Source organism: Onychostoma macrolepis, chromosome 10, assembly GCF_012432095.1.
Source record: "Onychostoma macrolepis isolate SWU-2019 chromosome 10, ASM1243209v1, whole genome shotgun sequence".
NCBI lineage: Eukaryota > Metazoa > Chordata > Actinopteri > Cypriniformes > Cyprinidae > Onychostoma > Onychostoma macrolepis.
Window position 1 is genome coordinate 11,222,204 of NC_081164.1, and position 21,166 is coordinate 11,243,369.

General features: G+C 36.8%; 1 protein-coding gene across 2 annotated transcripts; it reads left to right on the forward strand.

Annotated features, from left to right (window-relative positions):
• Positions 1–558: 558 nt before the first annotated feature.
• On the forward strand, positions 559–15,667 carry fgf13b (fibroblast growth factor 13b). Of its 2 annotated transcripts, XM_058790346.1 has the most exons (7): positions 559–865; positions 1,087–1,236; positions 3,005–3,172; positions 9,121–9,231; positions 9,325–9,428; positions 11,799–11,997; positions 14,179–15,667. In XM_058790346.1, exons 2-7 carry the CDS (start codon positions 1,185–1,187, stop codon positions 14,313–14,315), a joined length of 771 nt encoding a protein of 256 aa, XP_058646329.1. In that variant the 5' UTR covers positions 559–865; positions 1,087–1,184; the 3' UTR covers positions 14,316–15,667. The 2 variants fall into 2 exon arrangements, with proteins under 2 accessions (XP_058646329.1, XP_058646328.1); XM_058790345.1 differs by lacking the exon at positions 3,005–3,172 and having other exon boundaries at positions 14,179–15,664.
• The last annotated feature ends 5,499 nt before the right edge of the window (positions 15,668–21,166 follow it).

The window sequence follows — 21,166 nt, forward strand, 5'->3', positions numbered from 1 at the left end:
TAGCTACATTTAATTAAAAAAAATATGTTGAAAGTTAGTCAACTAAATTTGTTTATTTAAATGTAGCTAAAATAAATTGATTGCAACCACTTACCTTAAACAAATTGAGTAATTTCAATGAATCTTTTTTTTCAGTGAGGTGAGCTCATTTCTCAGCAGAACACAATTGCAGCAGACGATAATTTGATACCTTTGTAGTTAATATGGTAGTTAGTAATTACCACCCTTTACACAAAATGTAACAAACAACTATTTTTGCTAAATCAAGCAAATATAGCCCAAGCCCCTTTATTCTATAGTCTTTGATATAGACTAGCATAAATGAACTATCGAGTCCATAACCTGTTGGAATAATACAGGCATTTTTTGTTCAATCTTGGAATCATTGTTTAACAGATTTTCTTGCTTATTATTTTTATATTTTAACTTACTGACCTGTAGCTACTCTTTAATTGAAATGACCTTTAAATGACCTACATTTGCGGTACGTTCAGCTAATGAATGACTTTGCGTAGATGTTCTACGTCATGTTTGTCAGCTCGAGAGTTTTCTGACGAAGCATCAGCGGAGGGCGACGTCACGCGTCACGCGACTGGGCTCCACAACGCGACCTCAATAGTTGCGTAGCGGGGTGATACACCGCCATGTGGTCTGATTGATGTGTCAAAGCACACCATGAGCGCTCGACTTGTGTTCTTGCACACTGAAAACTGAACGACGCTGAAACAGCTTGGCAAGTGGCCTTTTACATTTTCATTTAATCTTTTTACAATTTTTCACGCCTTGCTTTGCTGCCTTGTCTTTTGTCACATGGAACAAAGCGCTATGCACACCTGCCAGAGAAGATAATAACGACCAGCAAACGGTAAGGATTCAGCAACATTAAAATTCACTGCATTAAATTAATCTAGTTAAACCTCTTATTTAGTTATTTGGTTTATTTGATAAATGTGATTGGAATAGCATACATAACTGGTTTATGCTGAATGCCATGTATTCTTTGATTTTTAAAATATATGAAAAACATCATTGAAAAGACATGATACAATGGGAAAACGTTATAAACAGCGCTCTGGTTCCTTTAAGGGGGGGTTGGTCACTGTTTAATAGAAGAGCCAGTTTTAAATGATCGGACCGATTTGGTGTGAGTTATCATCTGGAATTCTTCATCAAAACTGGGATCTATGAGCGGGAAAGCATTACTAAAGACGAAAGAAGACAAGGATGCAAACAAGGGTAAGACATCACATCTATCATTTTGCTTAAACCTTTTTTCCTTTCTGTGTATTGATATAAATTGGGTTGTTTATGATTTTGCAAAAAGGGCGCACGATCTGGTTATGTAGACGGTTACAATTAATGGCCCGATGCCAAGCATCGCACGGAAAATCATTAAAAATTGATTTCCTCGGCGGTAGTAGCCACCGATCTATTAGGCCTCTACAAAGAGTAGCTTAACATGAAACTATATAAATATGGCGTTTAAGCTTATAGATATGTGTGACCAACAAGTGTGATGTTTATTTTGCGATCATATTCGCGGTGGCGCGGTCACTTTAAATTGATTGTAACAGCCGAGTGCGCTTCACGGGAAGCAAAAATAGCTTTCCACTCTTCTCACACTTTACCTCAAAACAACAAAAGCTTTAATTAAAAAGACTTTATTTAGATAAAACGTGTTGATAGCAAGAAAAGGGTTATGCATGTATTTTATTTCTTTTTCTTGAGCATGACATAGGCGCTCTCCGCGCTTCAGTTCACGGATGTAGGCTGGGTACCTATTGCCATGGAGACAAAGAGGCTGTCTCATTAAAAATACATAGCATGCTGTATAAAGCAGATGTATTCTGTTTTTAGTGTCTACCGCGGCTCTTTCACTGTACATAAATTGCATTTTATATAACATTTTATATAAGGTCAACAAGCATTAAAGTGCACGCTTGGTTTTTAGTAATATGTTCTAACATGTGTGTTGTGTGGTTGGGTCTGTCCACAAACCCTGAGAGGGATAGTTGTGCAGAGGATTAGGTTTGATTAAGTTGTAACAGGAAAAACTCATTAAAGTTCATTACGTCATGGAAAAGTGAAGAACAATCTACACATCTACATTGAGGCCATATAAAATAAGAGGTCATTAAAAAGACACAGCTTTTAATTATATTTAATAGACCTGTGGGGATTCAGCTTAAACAAGAGATTAAGCTTCTTTGGAGTTTTAATTGAACGTTTAGGACACATTCATTACTTGTTTAATTCTGGTCACTGTATGTCACCACTTTGTGTCCATGTTTTATAATAGTGCCCTTCAAGATACATCATACTCTGTGATGTTGATACGAATAAAATTGATTTGTCATGTTGAAGCCTCAGTGATTTACACTTTATAACCTCATAAAAGTGTCCGTGACAAAAATTCATCATATGTAATAGCCTACTTGACACATGTGTAAACAAGACAACTCCAGTATGTGGCTATAAATTAGATATAATACTATAAAAATAACAAACATAATATAAAATTCATTGCAGATATAAAATTGCAGTTAAAATGTAATTAAAAAATAAATATAAAAAAATACAAATATAATAAAAGACTTGACTAGTTTATAAAAACTAATACTTTCAGTTGTTTCTGTGTTAGTCACTAATGCGTTTATATTCGTAATTTTTGAAAACATGACAGTATAAATTTAGGCTATAGTATAGAATATAGTATAGAGTTCACTAAAACCACAGCTTTACCACCAGATGTCAGTGTCATCTTTCTAAACTCATTTGGCCTCTCTTTATGGCTTTCGGCCTCCCGCTGTCTGTCTGTGTCTGTGTCTGTGTGTGTGTGTGTGTGTGTGTGTGTGTGTGTCTGTCTGTGTGTGTGTGTGTGTGTGTGTGTGTGTGTGTACGTGCACGCTCGCATGAATCAGTATCGTGTAAAAATAATGTCTAGGCTATATTATGTCATACCATAATTTTTCCTAATATTTGTTGTTCTGTCATTATGTTTAAGTACACACTGTTCAAGATGGCAAGGAGTACATTCTGTTGCGGACGGAGTCAACTCAGTCTGTTGCTGTAGATAAGAAAGAAAACTCACCCTTTCATAGTAAATGTCAGGAGCTCTTTTGCTGTCCATTCTGGAAACTCTTCGGTCAAAAGAAAAATGAAAATACTGAAGGTTTGTCGAGATGAGAAGTTTATCAGTTCTGCCTGACAAGCACTTTCAATGTTAATTTCAGATGATAAGCAAAGACTATTGCTGTTGTTTTATCATCAAGAACAAAAACACCATACTAACACCGGAAATAACATGCGTTGTAAATGTTTTATATGGACCCTTCTTACAGACTGTGACGACGCGTTCCCACAGCTAATAACATCACAAATCTAGTAAAGCTTTTCATTTTTACTGTAAGGTTATATTTATAACTCTAAACTGTGTTATATTACCCAGGCGTTAAAACTAGCTAACGCTGCTGTGCGAGATTTTCTAACGGCCAGGGAGTGGCGGGAAATTTAAAATCTTGATCTCTTCTGGCCAACATAAAATCTACTGATATTTTCCCCCCTCTTTTGTGAAGTCATAGAAAAGCTGTCCCTTTTTTTTCTTTTGCTATTGGAGTAAATGGGGATGCAAAAAATATATTTGTTGTAGTTTACATTCACCGCTATAAAAGTTTATGCAACTATGATGTCCGCTTTAAAGCAAATTTGAGAAATTCGGAAATGTGAAAAGTGTCCATTGCAACACATGCTATTATTTCAATGCACAAGTGCTGTTATGAATTTTAATTAACTGAATAGTAGGGGAATGTTCAGTACACCGTCACATCTGGACCCACACAACTAATTGTTACTCTTGCATGTATACACTGCATTTCAAACCCAAGTCTGTTTTATTGTGCACGATGAAACTAATGTTCCCTCTAAGCCCATTTCACATCTTTTCGCGCCATCTAGTGGTGCTCTTTGAGATCAGCTTCATCAGGGTGGGGTTGTTTTTTACTCAAAGGTGGCTGAAAACAGAAACATAAAACTAAAGTAGGCTATTTTCCTAACTGTTTAGGTAAATAGTCTTACGTTTAGCTAAATTAAATCTGTTGTGATCATATAAATATGTTGGAATTATCCAAAATGTTAATTATTAATGGGTATTGTGCTTTTGTTCAACAGTCAGTCATTAAAATAAAGGGTCATTATAAAATAAAATACAAAAATAAATATTTTTATGCCATTTTGAGACTCCATCTTTTTAGGATTTTAGATAGGCTAGTTTAAGTTCCATAAACAATGAGATTTTATAGCCCTAATAAATTAGATTAAGACTTTATATTATTGCCTGGCTAATTCAATTCAGTTCCTAACAAAGACAACATATTTGTTAATAGCAGCTTAGAAATATATAGAATGCAGAAAATAAAAAGTGCTCCAGCTCAGGGCACCTTATCTGTAAAGACATCAAGAATTGATAGAAGTCACAATTGCTAGAGATTTGAAGTGGATGAGTGGAGACAGCATACGCATAACAGGATTACATAAAACACTTGTGTATATGAGACTGACTTTAATAGGATCTTAAACTTACATTAAATTAGTTGCATTAGATGAGCAGTAAAATACACTTGGTTATGCCGCATGTTGGACCAGCACATAACAGGAAGGAGGGCCAGACTAATTCGATTCCCCCGTTTGAGAAAAAACCCTGTTTCCTCATTATGCCGATATCTCATTAGTCCCTCTCTGAACATGTAGCTGGTTCGTTCTGCTTTTCTGGACTGTTCCTAAACTGTGCATGGTTTTCAGAGCTTGCAAACCAGCCAGACACTTTTATTACCAAGGACTTCAAATGGGTTTTATTTATTGCCCTGTTATTTTTCATGATGCTGCCTTGGCAACACTAATACTGTAATTTGTTATTGACTATAAGCTGGATATATTGAGCGTATACTTTTAAGTAAATCCTCAGGTTTGTGATTAGGATTCATTTATCTCAAAGGTTTGAAAGTGTTTGCTCTTTCTACTCTCTTCTCTCTTTAGCTTCTTGCTGTGAATGACCCTGAAGAGAATGTTAGAGTTGGCAGTATCACAGATGCATCTGATGAATCATTGATAAGGCGCCCTAAACTCATAGTGGTCTGTCAATAATAGCCGATAATGATCTGCTATGATCACCGGGCTGTGCTCTTTTAATGGACAGAATACTCATGAGAATTAGTTGAAAGTTCGCAACGCCCTTTTTCTTGCTTTGCACACTGTGAAGAAGTGCGAAAGAATAAAAGCCTTCTTTGGATGCCTCTGAGAGTAGCATGGCGTTTCCCTTGAGAAGATCTGTATCAGGTACACTTTTAGATATCTGTAGATATCCAATCCTAAGGGCTTTCTTAATAGGAGTTAGGCAAATGAATGAGGTATAGACATTTCTAAGCTGATAATGGCATGTTAGAGTGGTTGAATGGCTTTGTTTATAACTAACAGAGAGGCGTAGGTTTTTAGTGGTGTCCGTGGTGCTGAAATTCATCTTAAGTGGGTCGCGAGAGTTTTCTAGTTGTTTCATCAAAGTAGGATTGGAGTTATAACAAAACAATCAGTTTTGAAATATGTATTTGCTTGTATATATTTTTTTCAGTCATATTTTCTTAGTTGGCGCCATCCATCTTTATATACTGTAAAATTGTTTTGTCAAGTGATCTAAATAATGTGCTTATGGTAGTATCTAAATTAACTGGATTTGGATTGAGCATTGAGTAAAAAAAATGAATATGACTGAATTAACATATCTTCATCAAAACTGGGATCTATGAGCGGGAAAGCATTACGTAAATATCTCTTAAATAATTAACTGCAGGTTACCTTACCATATACAGTAAGTGTATTTTAAATACTTTAAATATATAAAAGTGTAAAATTACTGTAGATATATATTTTTAGCTATTTTTATTTGTAAAAATATGAATTACCTTAAAATTTGCAGACAAAAAATTATATTTAACAAAACAATAATATATTTTTATTATTCTGTTCTGCTATTCATTGCACAGTATGTTGTTTAGTTAATGTTTACTGAATTATTTTAGTGGCCTGTATGCTAGTCTAATGATGTTTATGTTATTATTTATCTGCTGAGGAATTTTTTTTAATGAATTTTAAGTAGTTATGTGGCCTTCTTTTGTCTGTTACCAGTATTGCAGTAACAAACAGATTTAAACACAATTTAGTTTGGTAAATTACCATTATAGCATTAAATGAGATATACAGTTAGAAACTGTAATATGTGATTTTACAGTAAAGTTCTGGAAACCTTTTTTTAATTTAATTTAACACAATACTTTTACAGTGTAATTCTACAAATCAATACAAAACATGTATGACAATGAAAGGTATACTAATGAGGTTATGTGTGCCAAAAAGGCCACTCCTCATTCCAGGAGGCTCTAATGTTGCCTGTTTATACAAGGCGGCTTGTTGAAGACCACAGTCACGTCTCTCGGCTGTCTGTCACCATGCAGCCGCTGAAGCCGTGCTGCTGCAGGAGCCACTGCGAGGAGAACGAGCTGCTGCTGCAAACCAGCCCAGTGTCGAAAAGAGAGCAATCTGGAGTCTCCGCACTAGTGGATGTGGATATTTCTCCTTCTTGGATCATATTGCTGACACCCGAGTTCAGTTGCAGGTTCCTACGCCTCTGAATTTCCATATTTTGGGCGGTCTTGGGGAACGGGGACGGGGAATCTGTTGAGTACCTATGCAGATCTCCACTGCTGAAAACATGAGCACATCTGCAGGGGAAGCCGATTAATCCACTCAACTTCAATCAAAGGCTGCGTTATTGAAAGGCGGGGACCTCTTGCTCACTATTTTCCGGAACAATTCCCCCTCTCTCTCTCTCTCTCTCTCTCTGTTTCTCACATGAAGACAATATTTAATTATTTTCTCAGCCGCGGTGTGTTAACAGGTGCTCATTTTTCTGAATCAGCGCATGGCTTAGTAAAGCTTTGGATCATGGCACAATGGCACGCGTTTCTCTCTCCCACAAACGCGCAACAAAAAGGCAACGTTTTCTAGAAGACAGCTTTTTTCCCCGGAGAGAAGAAGAGGAGCTGCTGTCCGGGATCTGCTGCACCATGTCAGGGCACAAAAGCCGACGCTGAATGAAGCGGCTGTAAAGGCTTCAAACCAAGTGATTTGTCAGTAGGAAAAATATGCTCAGTCCTTGTGGGGACAACAGCGGACTTCTGGAATGACCATTACGCAGTCCGTCATGGAGTATTGATTTTTCTTTTTCCGTGACAATGTTCTGAGCACACAGGACTTTAACACACACAACATATGGTCATTTTTAATCTGGGACGCGTCGCCACATCAAAACGCCAAACTGGCTACAGCCGCAGCGATCGCCAGCTCCCTCATTCGGCAGAAGAGGCAGGCGAGGGAGCGGGAGAAAGCCAATGCCAACCGCTGCGCCAGCAGCCCCAATAAGAGCATAGGGAACTGCGAGAAGCCCAGCAGGCTCAACTTGTTCTCACGTGTCAAACTCTTCGGCTCAAAGAAACGCAAGAGAAGGCGGCCAGGTCTGATGTTATGTGTGTTCTTTTTAGCGGACTTTACTCAGATAGCCATGTCCATCAATCATCTTCATCATCCCCATCCTCATCATCGTCACAGTTGACTGTGTTAAGAAATTGTGACTGCACTTTAACTTGCATACGAAAGAGTCTGGACTGTACAGTAAGGTCCGCTGCGCAGAGTAACAAGGATTTCACAGTTCACTGGCTTCTCTCTGAGCTAGAGCTGATGTTGCAATATCACCAGGGCACACAGCTCATCACTTGTTCTACACTAGATATCATGCAGTCTATGCAGTCTGAATCAGAGACTGGGCTAAACAGATCAGTGGCACTCTTTGGGTTATGTTGACTTGAATTAGATGGATTTTCATTGCTAATATTGAGTATATTGTTAGTATGAGCACTGGCTGGTCTTGAATATAATCAGTGTTTTGTTTACGTCTTATTGTGCAATAAATGTGGATCTTGTTTATAAATGAATACAGTGGGCTTCTGGTTGGTACACTCTTGGAAATAAAGGTTCCAAAAGGGTGTGTTCACGGTAATGCCATAGAAGAACAATTTCCCAAAGAACCTTTTAGTGCACAGTTCTTAAAAGATCCAATTTTTCTTAGTGTGAAGTACTTTTTAGTAATCTAAAGAACCATTTTTCCACTTTAAAGAACCTTTTGTGCAATGAAAAGTTTGTATGGATGTTAAAAGATCTTCATGAACCATCAAAGTCAATAAAGAAGCTTTATTTTTAAATTGTAGGTTAAAGCAGATGTGAATTTAGGATGTGAAAATTTGATTTAAAAAATATATATTATATATATTATTTATTTTCAATTAAAAATATTTCCAAATATGGTGTATTGATGCTCAGAGCTTTGAAAACACAATTAACTTAAAAGTGAAAATAGTACAAAACCAAATAAAAATATGAAATATTGTTAATAATAGTAAAATAAATAATAGCAAAATTTTTTTTCAAAATATTATTTAATATGACTGAACAAACTTGACTACCTTGCTTCACATCAATTAAAGTTCTTCTAAGGGTCGGGTCAGGTAGAAATACCTCTCAACTGCAGGCAGACAAAATGAGAATTATTATAATTAACTTACTGGCAAACTGTTTGTGACTAAACCTATTTATTATTTTTACAGCATCATCAAATATCAATTCTGTTTACCTATCACAGAATAGGTAAACTGTGATTTGTGTTGTTTTTGCTCTTTTTTGCATTTTCTATTGTATACAATGAGGAAATATATTTTTGTTACTCATAAATTCGGAGCCTTGAACCGGAATCAGGATATTACTGACATGCATGTTATATAAGCCATAGTTATCTATCACTTCAACACTGAGGCATGCTTGGCAAATGCCTGGGTCCTGTTGGCACCAGCACTCACTATGTTTTCACAATTCACATTTTATGGTTTTCCAACAGTCATTTCTTGGCTTTCACAAGCTGTGCCTTTGTGCTGGATGTTCTCTCCTTCCTCACCCCATATAATCTGCTGTTGCACACTCTCCCTTTTCCCCGTCCTCCTAAATTGTGTTGTCTCAATTCCACAGAGCCTCAGCTCAAGGGGATAGTCACCAAGCTCTACAGTCGACAAGGCTTTCATCTACAACTCCAAGCTGATGGGACCATCGATGGTACAAAAGAGGAAGATAATAGCTATGGTCGGTTCACTACACGTAACATGCTTAAACACGACCATGCCGACACGCTTCTATCCCATGGGTTCAATTCTGTTTTGTACTGTAACTTCACAGCTATTTTCAACCTCATCCCCGTTGGGCTGCGAGTGGTGGCTATACAGGGTGTCCAGACCAAGCTCTACCTGGCCATGAACAATGAAGGCTACCTGTACACTTCTGTAAGTATGACAATCTCATCATACACTCTTAAAAAGAATGGTTTTCACAGCGATGCCATAAAGAACCATTCTGGGTTTTCTAAAGAACCTTTTTTTTTTTTAGTGTGAAGAGCATTTTAATAATCTACAGAACCTTTTTCCTATATTCCAAGATTCCATGGATGTTAAAAGTTCTTTGTGGAAACTTCAAAGCCAATAAAGAACCTTTATTTTTAAGAGTGTAGTGCATCTTTGCGAGTCCCTCCTACACACTGTGGGCTCTTCTGAGATCAGGGCAGTAGTAAACATCCCACATTTCGTCTCTGCTGCTCTCATTGTAGTTAAATCTATGTCTTAGACAGCATCATGGATGCCGGAGGATCCGAGCCGTTAACTTAAAGGTTGCAGGTTGGATTCCAGACAGCAGGCGATCGATGAACTGAAGAGTTAATGAGATCCAACTCCTGCCCAAACACCATCTGCCTCTCTTATTTATCACAGCATTGTATCGTGATCATATTCAAAGAGGAGATAATGGCATATTTAGACATGCTTGTTAGCACCTCGCATTCACACGAAGATAATTCACACTTCATATAATTGCTTTGTATTTGAACTATCTATAGAACGCTCCTGGGAGATAGTGCATCATCATACCCAAGGTTTTCCACCCCTACTCTGCAGTTTTTAAATATGGAGAAATCACAATAACGCTCTAATGGATATTCTGTTTTGCGAGTGCCTCCCTCGCCTCTTTCCTTTAATTAAATGTGCTGTGGCGAGATGAATAATTTAGTGCTGTGCCAATAAGTGCTTCTGTCAATTCAAAATGGACATTTTGAGGAATATTGTTGGCATTAGAACGCTAAAGATTTGCAGTGGCTTTTGAAAGTCTTGGCCAGATCTGTGCTTTCATAATGCAGAAACAGTTTACACTGTACCTTTGTATTCCAACTGTGTGTGGGTTCGCGTCTGACCGCCTGCCCACAGAAATGGACTCTTTTCACAGACTGTGATGACGTGTTTCCACAGTTATTAGCATTGTAAATCTAGCAAAGTTTTTTTATATATATATATTTTCATTTAAAAATGTAATGGACATTTGTAACTCTGTACTTGGGTTATATTACTTTGGTGTGAAATACAAGAAAACTAGTTAATGCTTATTTGTGGGTGTTTTTAACACAACAGCTGAGGAAATGACTGCAAATTTGACATATTTCTATTTTCTGATATAATCAACCTCTCAATATTCTTTCCTCTTTGGGAAAGTGAGAAACGCTATCGTGGATTTTTTTCAAATGTAAATGCAAAAAATGGATTTGTTCTTTCTATTTACCACCATTGAAGTTTACCCAGCCACACCAGGGAAAAAAAGTATAGAACAATTTTCACTCCGAAATTGCTAGTAATTTTCATAAATAATTAGGTAACACTTTACAATAAGGTTCATTAGTTAACTACATTAGTTAACATGAACTAATAATGAACTGCACTTATACAGCGTTTATTAATCTTTGTTAATGTTAATTTCAACATTTACTAATACATTATTAAAATCTTGTTAACATTAGGTAATGCACTGTGAACTAACATGAACTAACAATGAACATCTGTATTTTTATTAACTAACATTAGCGAAGATTAGTAAATCCAGTAACAAATGTATTGCTCATGGTTAGTTCATGTTAATACATTAACTAATGTTTAACTAATGATCCTTATTGTAAAGTGTTACCAATAATTACAAAGAAATGCCAAGTAACACATTAAATTAAACGTGAATTTTGTATTAGAACAACTGAAATAGTATTCTTTTGTAAATCGTATTCCAATAATCATTATTTATACTTCAAAAAATAATTTTTACAGCGTATGATGGCTTCTAATAACACGGTTAATGTCAAAAGGGTCCATACTCAAACTCTCACCCATGCTCGTGCTGGTATACACGTATCTCCTTGTTGATTTTGAGAGGTTGTTTTCCCCAGAATGAATGTATTGATCTGCAGGAATGAGTCAAAGTGTTTCAGGCCTCAGGAGTTTAATGGTAATCAATCTGCACCACAAACTAGAGCAGAAGCACACGGGACGACGTGCTACCGCCACGTTTAGACCACTTATTACGGTTCCAATCATAGGAATTTACCTTGAGGTTTAAAGACAAATCGTGATGAGGTGATGTGTGATATCGACGAGGCTGGTCTGGAACACCTTCAACTCAAATTTGTCTGTTCTCGCTTTGTTTATCTCCCTACGAGCTCACACACACATTTTTTTCTCTCTCTTATGCAAATACTCCTCCACAAACATGTACGAATATTGCTCTTCCCCTCATTCTCTCTGTCTCTTATGTCTCTGTTGTCTTCTCTGCCCATTTCACTCTCACAGGAGCACTTCACGCCGGAGTGCAAATTCAAAGAGTCAGTGTTTGAGAACTATTACGTGACCTACTCGTCAATGATCTATCGGCAGCAGCAGTCGGGCCGAGGCTGGTACCTGGGTCTCAACAAAGAGGGTCAAATCATGAAGGGCAACCATGTAAAGAAGACCAAGCCGGCTGCACACTTCATCCCCAAACCTCTCAAAGGTGCGTTCAAGTGTCTTCTGCACCGATTGTCAGGCTGATGGCTTTCTAAAAATATCTATTTTAGACTGAGGAGATATTGGCTGATTGTAGTGCAAGCATTCAAGTAACTTGTTGGCTTTCCAGCATGTCTCTGCAGTTGTTTGGTGTTAAGGACAGAAACGTGCTCTTTGAAGGGATGAAAAAGCAGTGTTGCAAATGCAAAGCTTGTTTTGCACAAACTTGCTTAACCATGGTCATGCTCGAGGGGGCATCTGTGCCATTAAACTGGTTAAACCAGTGCAAGTGCTGTTAACATGTCGACAGCTTAACTAACTGGCTAAGCAGATTTTGTTTGGGGCGCATTATATTAGTACTACTACTATGTTTTATCAGCCATTTTAGAGTTTTGTTGTTGTTGTTTTAATTTATCAGCATTAGTCTGTTTTGAAAATTGAACTGTTCATGCTCATTTCCCCACTTTTTGTTTAAGGGCCAGTTAAGGTTAGTATATTATGTAATCTTAAAAATGGATATTCTAAAATTCTGTATTCTTGCAGCATTCAAAATGATAGATTTTATTTTTTAACATTTTATTTTTCATTCATTAAGGCATCAATGAATGATCAATGATCAAAATCATTTTCTGCATTAACCAGAGAAGCCCCAATGCTCAAAATATCGCTCTCCCATTGAAGAGAAAACAGACCCTAAAAGAAGACGTAAAGGCACACCTTATTTTACCCCTTGTAGACATATGCAGTTTTTTCCTCCTTGAATTAAATTGGTGCCTTTTTTTCTCGGAACTAGCTGAATCAGTGGGGAAATCAAAAACTGCAGCTGCTTGTGTGCAGTCATAAGTGAAGCTACTGTAAGATGGCTAGACATTAGTCTGCTTTAAATGAGCATGGAAGCTCCATGCAATTAGATTTTAAATAAATTTATTGTGTGTTCATGCAGCACAAAATTATTTTTATTGCAGGCAGGTGTTTTATGCTGCATAGGGTACTTACTTGGTTCAAATGATCTTCAGGATGTTCGTTTGCGACTCACTGGAAGATATTAATTTCCATTTGAGCTGAGTAGATTTGTTTTTACATAGTTGAGAATCATCTTTATATAAAGTTTGGTATAAAAAATAAAAATTGATTTGTGATTAAAACAAAAATCCCACTGTTTTTGCCTTTAATGTCTATTCATGTCTTTTTTTTTTTTTTTTAAATAGGACTTTTTAATGTCCTGGTGCCCTCTATAGACTAGAGAACGTAGCATAACATATGAATAAAATATAATTTTTCAAAAATTTTATTTTTCAAAAAAAAATTTCTTATGCTCTAAACAATGCAATGACATGACAAAAAACTAAATACACAGAGGAGGATATGAGAATGCTGAGATTTTTGTGTCTGCTTTGAGCCCTTACGCGATAGGCTATATATAAACTAAAACGTATATTTTAAACTGCTTCTCTAAAAACGAGAAAAATAATTTTGCCATAAATAATTATTTTATTATCATTAAAGAATTCCTGTGGATTAGTCCTTGCAAACAGACTATATTTTTCTCTCAAAAATATTAACGGTTATTTGTTTTGTGTGAATTTATTCATACATTCATTATGTAATCAATTTGCCATCTCTAGATAAGGTTATTAGAACCGACACATAAGAGTCTATTTTTGATTCACTAAAAAGAACCGAGCGGCTCAAGACTCGGACTGCACCGATCCTGCGCTGTATATTTCATGCTAAATGGCAAAAAACTGTGTTGTAGTATTTTAGTAAGATGTTCCTACACCATCTTGGATATTTGCATAAGTTTGTCACATTTGCCACCTAGTGCCAGTTGCAAGGAACTTGCTAATTGGTCATGAATCACAGACAATTGTGGATAAGTTGGAGCAGTTTCTTTATATATATTTATATATATATATATATATATATATATATATAATATGAAATATGTTCCTACCTTTATTAGCATTTAAAGCAACATTTGGCAACAAAATGGCATTTCTGTTTTCCAAATATTTCTTCAGTAATGTAGCCCTTAAAGAACCGGAATCATTCAAGTCCTTGTGATTCCCATCCCTAGCGCTGTGCGTAGACACTAATAGAAGTTATCGATGCACTAATAAGAAGACAAGCTTGCTACGACCTGAACATGAGACTCATGAGACCTGTTACTTGTGTCTCCCTCATATAGTTGCCATGTACAGAGAGCCGTCGCTCCACGACCTGACCGAGTTCTCCCGCTCCGGAAGTGGCACTCCAACCAAGAGCCGCAGCGCCTCGGCCATGCTCAACGGTGGCAAGACTCTGAGCCAGAATGAGTCAACATAACCGCAGGGCACAACTGCGGTCTGCTGCTGTACAGCTGCTGGACTCTACCATCAACTAAACAGCACAAACGCGTTTACAAGAGTGCAGTGAAACCCTTAGCTGGTCGCTAGCTAGTGTTTCCTGAAATCACTGTGATGAGAACACAAGTGCAAACCTACATTGTACAATCTTCTGCAGGTCAACCTCGTGAGACAAACAAACCAAGCCATCTTTCTGATGTAGGGTTCTGTGTCCGTTTGCGGGCGATCCCCGTTTCCATGTGTAGCATACAGAGCTGTGGTTTTCTCCTGTGGCATTGTCACAGAATCTTCTAGAACACCTACTTTTGTGTTTTGCTCCATTTCTTCTTAGGGATGCCAACTCCATAGTGCTAAGTCAACTACAACATGACAATAGCAGCTTGTGCGACCCATTTATCGGTATATAGAGACAGAAATCCCAAAGGTTTTTGGACATATGATACAAGTATTTCAGCTCAGCTTTTTTGAGGCAGCAGTTCATTGTTGTGTGCTTTTTAGATGAGGCGTTTTGCTCCTCGCTTCTCTTTTTCTGTCTTTTCAGCTTCCCCCCACACATTGTTATTCTGCAAATTAAACAGATTTAGGGTTCGGTCTGTCTGCACACCAAAGATGTCATTAGTCTCTTTGTATGGAGGTAAGTCAATTTGTGTAATTTCAGCTCCCTCAGACAGATGGTTGATAAAACCGCAAGAGTGAATGTCATTTAGTCAGAGGAAATGTATTCAGGATAGAAGAAGGCTACTCGCTGTGCGTCCCTGCTTTTTTGTCTGTTTATGTCTTCCTTTACTTCCCCTCTAATTTGGGAACCCAGCATCTTGGAGAAGTGTCAAATCAAAAAATGTTTAAATTATTGATTAATGCCAACCGGTAAGATTCCTCCCTCCCCCCCATTTTCAATGTAATGAAAACCAAGCAAGAGAAAGCTTCCGTTGCTTTTACAGGGCTAAATCAGCATAAATAATTTGTGTGTGAAAATTCATTCTTATGGTTCTTCTTTCTAGTCCTCAGTGGTCAGGCAGCAGCCCCTGTTCATAATTTTGATCAAAATCCACTTCTGTTGTATGTATGTATGTATGAAGCATATATAATGCATGGGGGACAATGGACGCTGCATGTTATGTGGCTATGTATATTAACTACAATATGGAACCATGTGCTCAAATGGATACTGGAGTAAAATACAAATGTATATATATGCATTTTATCCTGCTACCCGCCTGTTTATTATTTGTTGTAAATTTAAGAAGCTGCACTGAATAAAATGTTTTGTATGTTCAGAGCACTCATGATGTTTGATTATGTTGTTAAGCGACTTTTGCTTTCAATGCAGTTGATAACTCTTCGTCAAAACAGAGTCATTGTATGTTGTATGTGACAGCTTGAAAACTTTACTAATATAAATCTTTAAAAAAAATTATAATATTTGAATGAAGCATATTCTTACTGTTATGAAATACAAATGTAAAAACATGAATTAAATATGTAATATTAAATATAAAATACTATTTAATTAAATGTAATATAAAATATACATATTAGTTGTATAATTATGTACAATGAATATGTACAAATGATCCTGGCATATATGTTTGTAATAGTTAAAGACAAAATAGGTCTCTCATTTGTGTCAGATAGACTCCAAAACTCTTATATAAAAATAAAATGTATTTTATATAAAAATAGCTATAATTTATTTTTACATTATATTATATTTACCCATACTTACACCCATTTGATCAATGTATTCCATTACAGACTTAAATAATGTTAAAATAAGCAAAGGTGACCTTAGTTTTAAAGATATCTTACAATAAATGCAATTATTACGTATACCTCTCTGAAAAATTGATTCTGACTGTCTGTCATCAAAGCTGGCTGACTGTATTATCGCTTGCATTTTTAATAAGCTAGTTAATTAACAATAGTTTGACAGATACTGGGCTGAAGTTATTAGTAATATTGACTGACAGATATAATGACAACAGTAGCAAATAACTTTACATAAAAATGTGTTTTTAATTAAATGGTGAATTTGTTGTTCTGTACCTGTTTGTCAGTGAAACTCTTCACACCCTTTAAATATGCAGACTCTGTGACATTCAGAACCTCTTAGGAACATACTCAATGTTCATTTTGGCACCGCAGTGCATAAACAGTGGTGAATTCATCTGAATTTAAACCATAACTCGTGAATAAACATCAGGTCAGCGAGCACAGTTTGATTTTTAAGTAGATAGTTCTACCTGTTTTTTATTCATGAATTCATATTGATGAAGACACCGTGAATGAAGAAGTTGATTTTGTTGTGCTTTGCTTCACTGGAGTGGTGTAATGAAACCTTGATCACGTCTAATGCATAACCTATGGGAAGGCCATTGGAAAACCATCTGCTGTTGTTTAATGTACTGTAAATGGGCATGATATAAGCCTAATTTAAAGACCATCTAGTTCAATAATGTAATATAATATATAATGTCATAATGTATATAGGCACTGAAAAAAATAAGTCAAGATGGCCTTGCTTGATTGTGTTTTCAAGACGTATAAAATGCAATCAATCATTTGAGACAGACCAATATTGTAAAGCAGCAGAAGAAAATGAAATTACACTAAATAGCTTCAACTTTAATTATTTTTGGCTGACATATACCAATGTGTTCTTAACCCTGGGTTACCATCGTTCTAAAACCCACATTTAACCCCATGTAAAGGTACATTTCAAACCTCTAATTTAATAGGGAGTTAGCTCTGTTGGATTCGGAGCAGGATTAGAACCACTTTTGCATGAAGTTTTTTGTACTTGTACAGCGTGAAACGATGTGGTGTTAGAATGTTGCGATTAGATGATTAGAAACAGACCCAAACCCAATCGCATGCTTATATTGATGTGCTTTGGACAGTTATGGAAACACAGTGAGTTGTAGGCTGTACACTGTTTGAGGGGAAAAAATGTCACACACACACACAAAAAAAATGGGAGGCTTACCTTTAGTGTCCAAAAAGTCCATTCAGAGAAAACTTAATAGCAGTTGACTATCATTGGTTTTGATGTTTATGCCCAGGGTAAATTGTAAACCCCAGGTAAAGATAACCCACACTGTAAAAATGGCCGTGATTTTAACGGTAAAAAACTGTGAAAAGGCTACGGTAAAAACCTGTTAAATGGTTAACGGTAAGTTCCCCTAATATATACGGTGAAAAACTGTAATAGACATTTCAGACAATTTTACGGTGAAATACCGCTTTTGGAAGTGAAAAAGAATGTAAAATTTACAGGGAAAAACTGTAAATTGACGTTCCCAGAATTTTCTGTGTTGCATTTCAAATTTTGTTTGAATTTTATGTTGTTTTTTTTAAATAACTAGGTTTCTTCTTAGTTTTTTCTTATCAGTTATGTTTATTAGGGTTGTAAGTTACATCTAATGTTGTTAAATTCATGTTTATTGCATATTTCAGTTTAATGAGTCTCACCATGATGGTGTTTAGTGCTTGTGTGAATGACACTGTGCACCTTCTATATATGTTATTATTTAAAAGCTGCTTATGATGGGCTTTGGTTCATCATGTGACTTTCTCATCACCACCTGCATTTGGTGGTTATCAGTGTATTTCAAAGGTACAAAACAGATTTCAGTACTTCAGTAGGTTGGTATATTAACATTATATCAGTTAATGACATTACGGTATTTAACTGTAAATTTAAGTTAAAACCGTAAAATCTAAAATGTTGCTACCGTATATTTTACGGTAGAATTCCGGCAACCACAGCTGCCAGTTTTTTACTGTAAATTGTACGGAATTTTTTTTACAGTGCAGGATTCCATTTACCTGGTGAGATTGACCCATTGTTAACTAGTTCAAGCGTGAAAGGACTAAAAGTGTCTCTATAACCTCCTTGGGTGAATCTGGGATGGTTACATCACCACTTCCCAGGCTAAGGCCATCAAATCCTATGTTAATATTTCATAACCTGAAATGAATTTTGAATGAACTGGGCTTTGGTTCCCAATAAACCCAGTGAGACAAGATTATTTGCCCCTGGGAAAGGTGCTGAAGACTTTGCATTCATTAACATTCACATCATTAAAAGAGCATTACTTGAGGTGGGCGCGGAGGTGACATCACCTGGTTGGTAGCCATGTGGTGCCTAAACGAGAAGCAGAAACTAACTGATATGGGACGGGTAGATGTGTAGATACTGAAGAAAGGAAATGAGATGGAGAAGTGAAGTTATGATGGACAGCTCAGTGCTGATCTGCCGTTTTAAAATCTGATTCCGAGAGCAGCACTCAGGAAATTGTGCTCTGTGCTGCACCAGTAAATGAAAATAATGAATGGAAGGAGACCAGACAAGGGTGAGTCTGGACTGAATCGCATATACAGCCGGCTATACAACCTCAGCTTTGTGCAGTCATGCATGGTCACTCTAACTCTGCCACGGTCAACTTGGACTCTACAGAGGAAAAGCACAGCTCGGTGAGCACCGACTTCTTAAAAGAATTTCATTGGCTTCTGTGCGAGATATCAAGTTCTAATATGACTTCTTACATAACACTGGCAAACCCATAGATACTAGAAAGTATAGTTGCAAATCTGTGTTTGTATTTACAGTACAGCAGTGTGCTGGAGCAGATTTGAGCGTGAAGTTCCCATCTGTTTTGGTTGCGTGTATGCTGCAAGTACTGCCTCGCAGGCTCTAATGTTGATGATGGAGTGCAGAAGAAAGGTGGGGCTAACAGCCTGTACCATCACTGGTTGCCATGGAATCAGGGAGGATGTGATTTCTGTGGTTATGGGGACTCTTTAAAAACCTCTTACAAATAGGTTTTTTTGTAATATGGCTGATGAATATGTGTATGTATTTACACTTTAGATTCAGATAGGTCGATTCGGTATCTGGCCAGAGAAACTGCGTATATTTTATTCTATGTGTCATAAAAGTGTTGAGTCAGGCCATCAGAAGAATCTGGAAGCTTAGGGCTTCTGTCTCATAAATGGAGAGCAGGTTAAAAATGTATGTAAGAATCAAACCTTGTGTTGTTTGTGGGTTGGTTTTATGCATGTTTTAAAAGCTTAGCTTACTCTCCGAATCCATAGGGGTTTATACATACGCACATATACAATCATGCACATATGCTGTTAGACAGCTCAATGTAGCCCTGCCCCCATCACACCAATTGGCGTCGCCAAGGTTTTTTTGTTTTATGGAGGCACAGCTGCAGGTGAATGAAAGCTCAAAAAAATATAGTTGCACATGGACTGTCAGGGCAAACCAGGGACGTCTCTAGCCTTTCATAAGTAGGCTACTGGGGCGCAGGCCTCCATCAAAAAATGTCTCGATAATTTTATTCTCATTTATAATACTGTCGTTGGTCGTTGCCTGCAGTTTAGAGCATAATGCTCGTTCACTTGCAGAGCGGTTTCATCGCTGACATATATACGTTTTGTTTTATACAATGATGGACTGCAGGACTGTAAATATCACATATCTAAACAATTTAATACAATTTGTAACAGTCTGTAAAACTTTTAGTTGGACAATCTCACGCAGTGCACGTTGTATTTCCAGAACAAAGTGCGAGCCATGATGTCTGATTCAGGAACAAATGACTCTTATGAACTGGTTCTTCTTAATGAGTCAGTCAAAATGATTCAAACATACTCGTAAATGTCTGTGAAAATATGACAAAAATATTTTGTAACAATTATTTAAAATATTAAATGTCTGGAAAACTTTATGGCCAAATAGGGCTAATCACACAATGTCTGATTTGTGAACAAACGACTCTGATGAACTGGTTCTTTTTAATAAGTCGGTCAAAATGATTCACAAAACTCTCAAGCTAGCTCACAAGTTAGGTTTAAAATAGACGCACTCACTCAGAATCTTTGGAGTTTTGCCCTTGAATACCTAAAGGCACTACAAGACTTTTGCCAAGATTTTTGGCCCGATTTACAATATGGACGAGTCAGTGCTAGTTGCCTAAATTTGTAGCCAGTCTGTAGATTTGAGTTTTCAAATAAAATTGCATAGTATATGATGTTGTGTATTGAATTAAAAACAAATGGTATTATTATATAATCATATATATATGAACAAACCACAAACACATGCATGCATAATTCACATATACAACACTTTTTACTGCGTAGGTTTGTGTAATATTACAGGATCCTCCACAAACACATCCATAAGACTGTCAGTGATTTATAGATTTCTCAGACTGTGCTCGGCTCATGGTTTGAGCGCTGCCGTGCGTATGTGTTTGGCTTTGGCACTCATTTCACCTGATCGATCAGTAAACAGCCAGAGTTCAAGGATAAGACTGATCTCTAGAGCAAAAATGACAGCTTGATGATGCCGTTCAATTTGATGATGCCAAATGGGAACAGAGTGAACATGAAACCAAAAGGAAAGCAGCTGAACTGAATACAAAGGAAGAGTGCAATAGCAATAGAGTTTTTAGAGAAACCACAGGATTGTGGTTTGTAATTATAAGAGGTCCATGCATTACCTTTCTGCTGAAGCCATGTTTACCACTGCTGAGATTGAAATAGGCCTATACTGATATAGATTATCTGACATGACAGGCCAAATTAATGTCTATTGGTAATCATGCATACGAAACTTTGCCTTGCTGCGAGATTTGTGATGGGATAATGAACTTGAGAGATGAATACAGAGAATAGCATTTGATATAATACACAGATCACTCACATTATAGATTTAATTATGGCATGCACACTGATTGCATTATGATATATTAAAAGGAAAAACCTGGGACCACTGGATGGTCAGCCAATTTTTGTTTTGTTCATATTTTCAATATG

Bases quoted from the DNA above. Each gene is read 5' to 3' on its own strand.
- fgf13b (XM_058790346.1), top strand. From the start codon at position 1,185: ATGAGCGGGAAAGCATTACTAAAGACGAAAGAAGACAAGGATGCAAAC. The intron at 1,237-3,004 runs GTAAGACATCAC...ATTATGTTTAAG, and splicing joins AGACAAGGATGCAAACAAGG to TACACACTGTTCAAGATGGC. The intron at 3,173-9,120 runs GTTTGTCGAGAT...TCAATTCCACAG, and splicing joins GAAAAATGAAAATACTGAAG to AGCCTCAGCTCAAGGGGATA.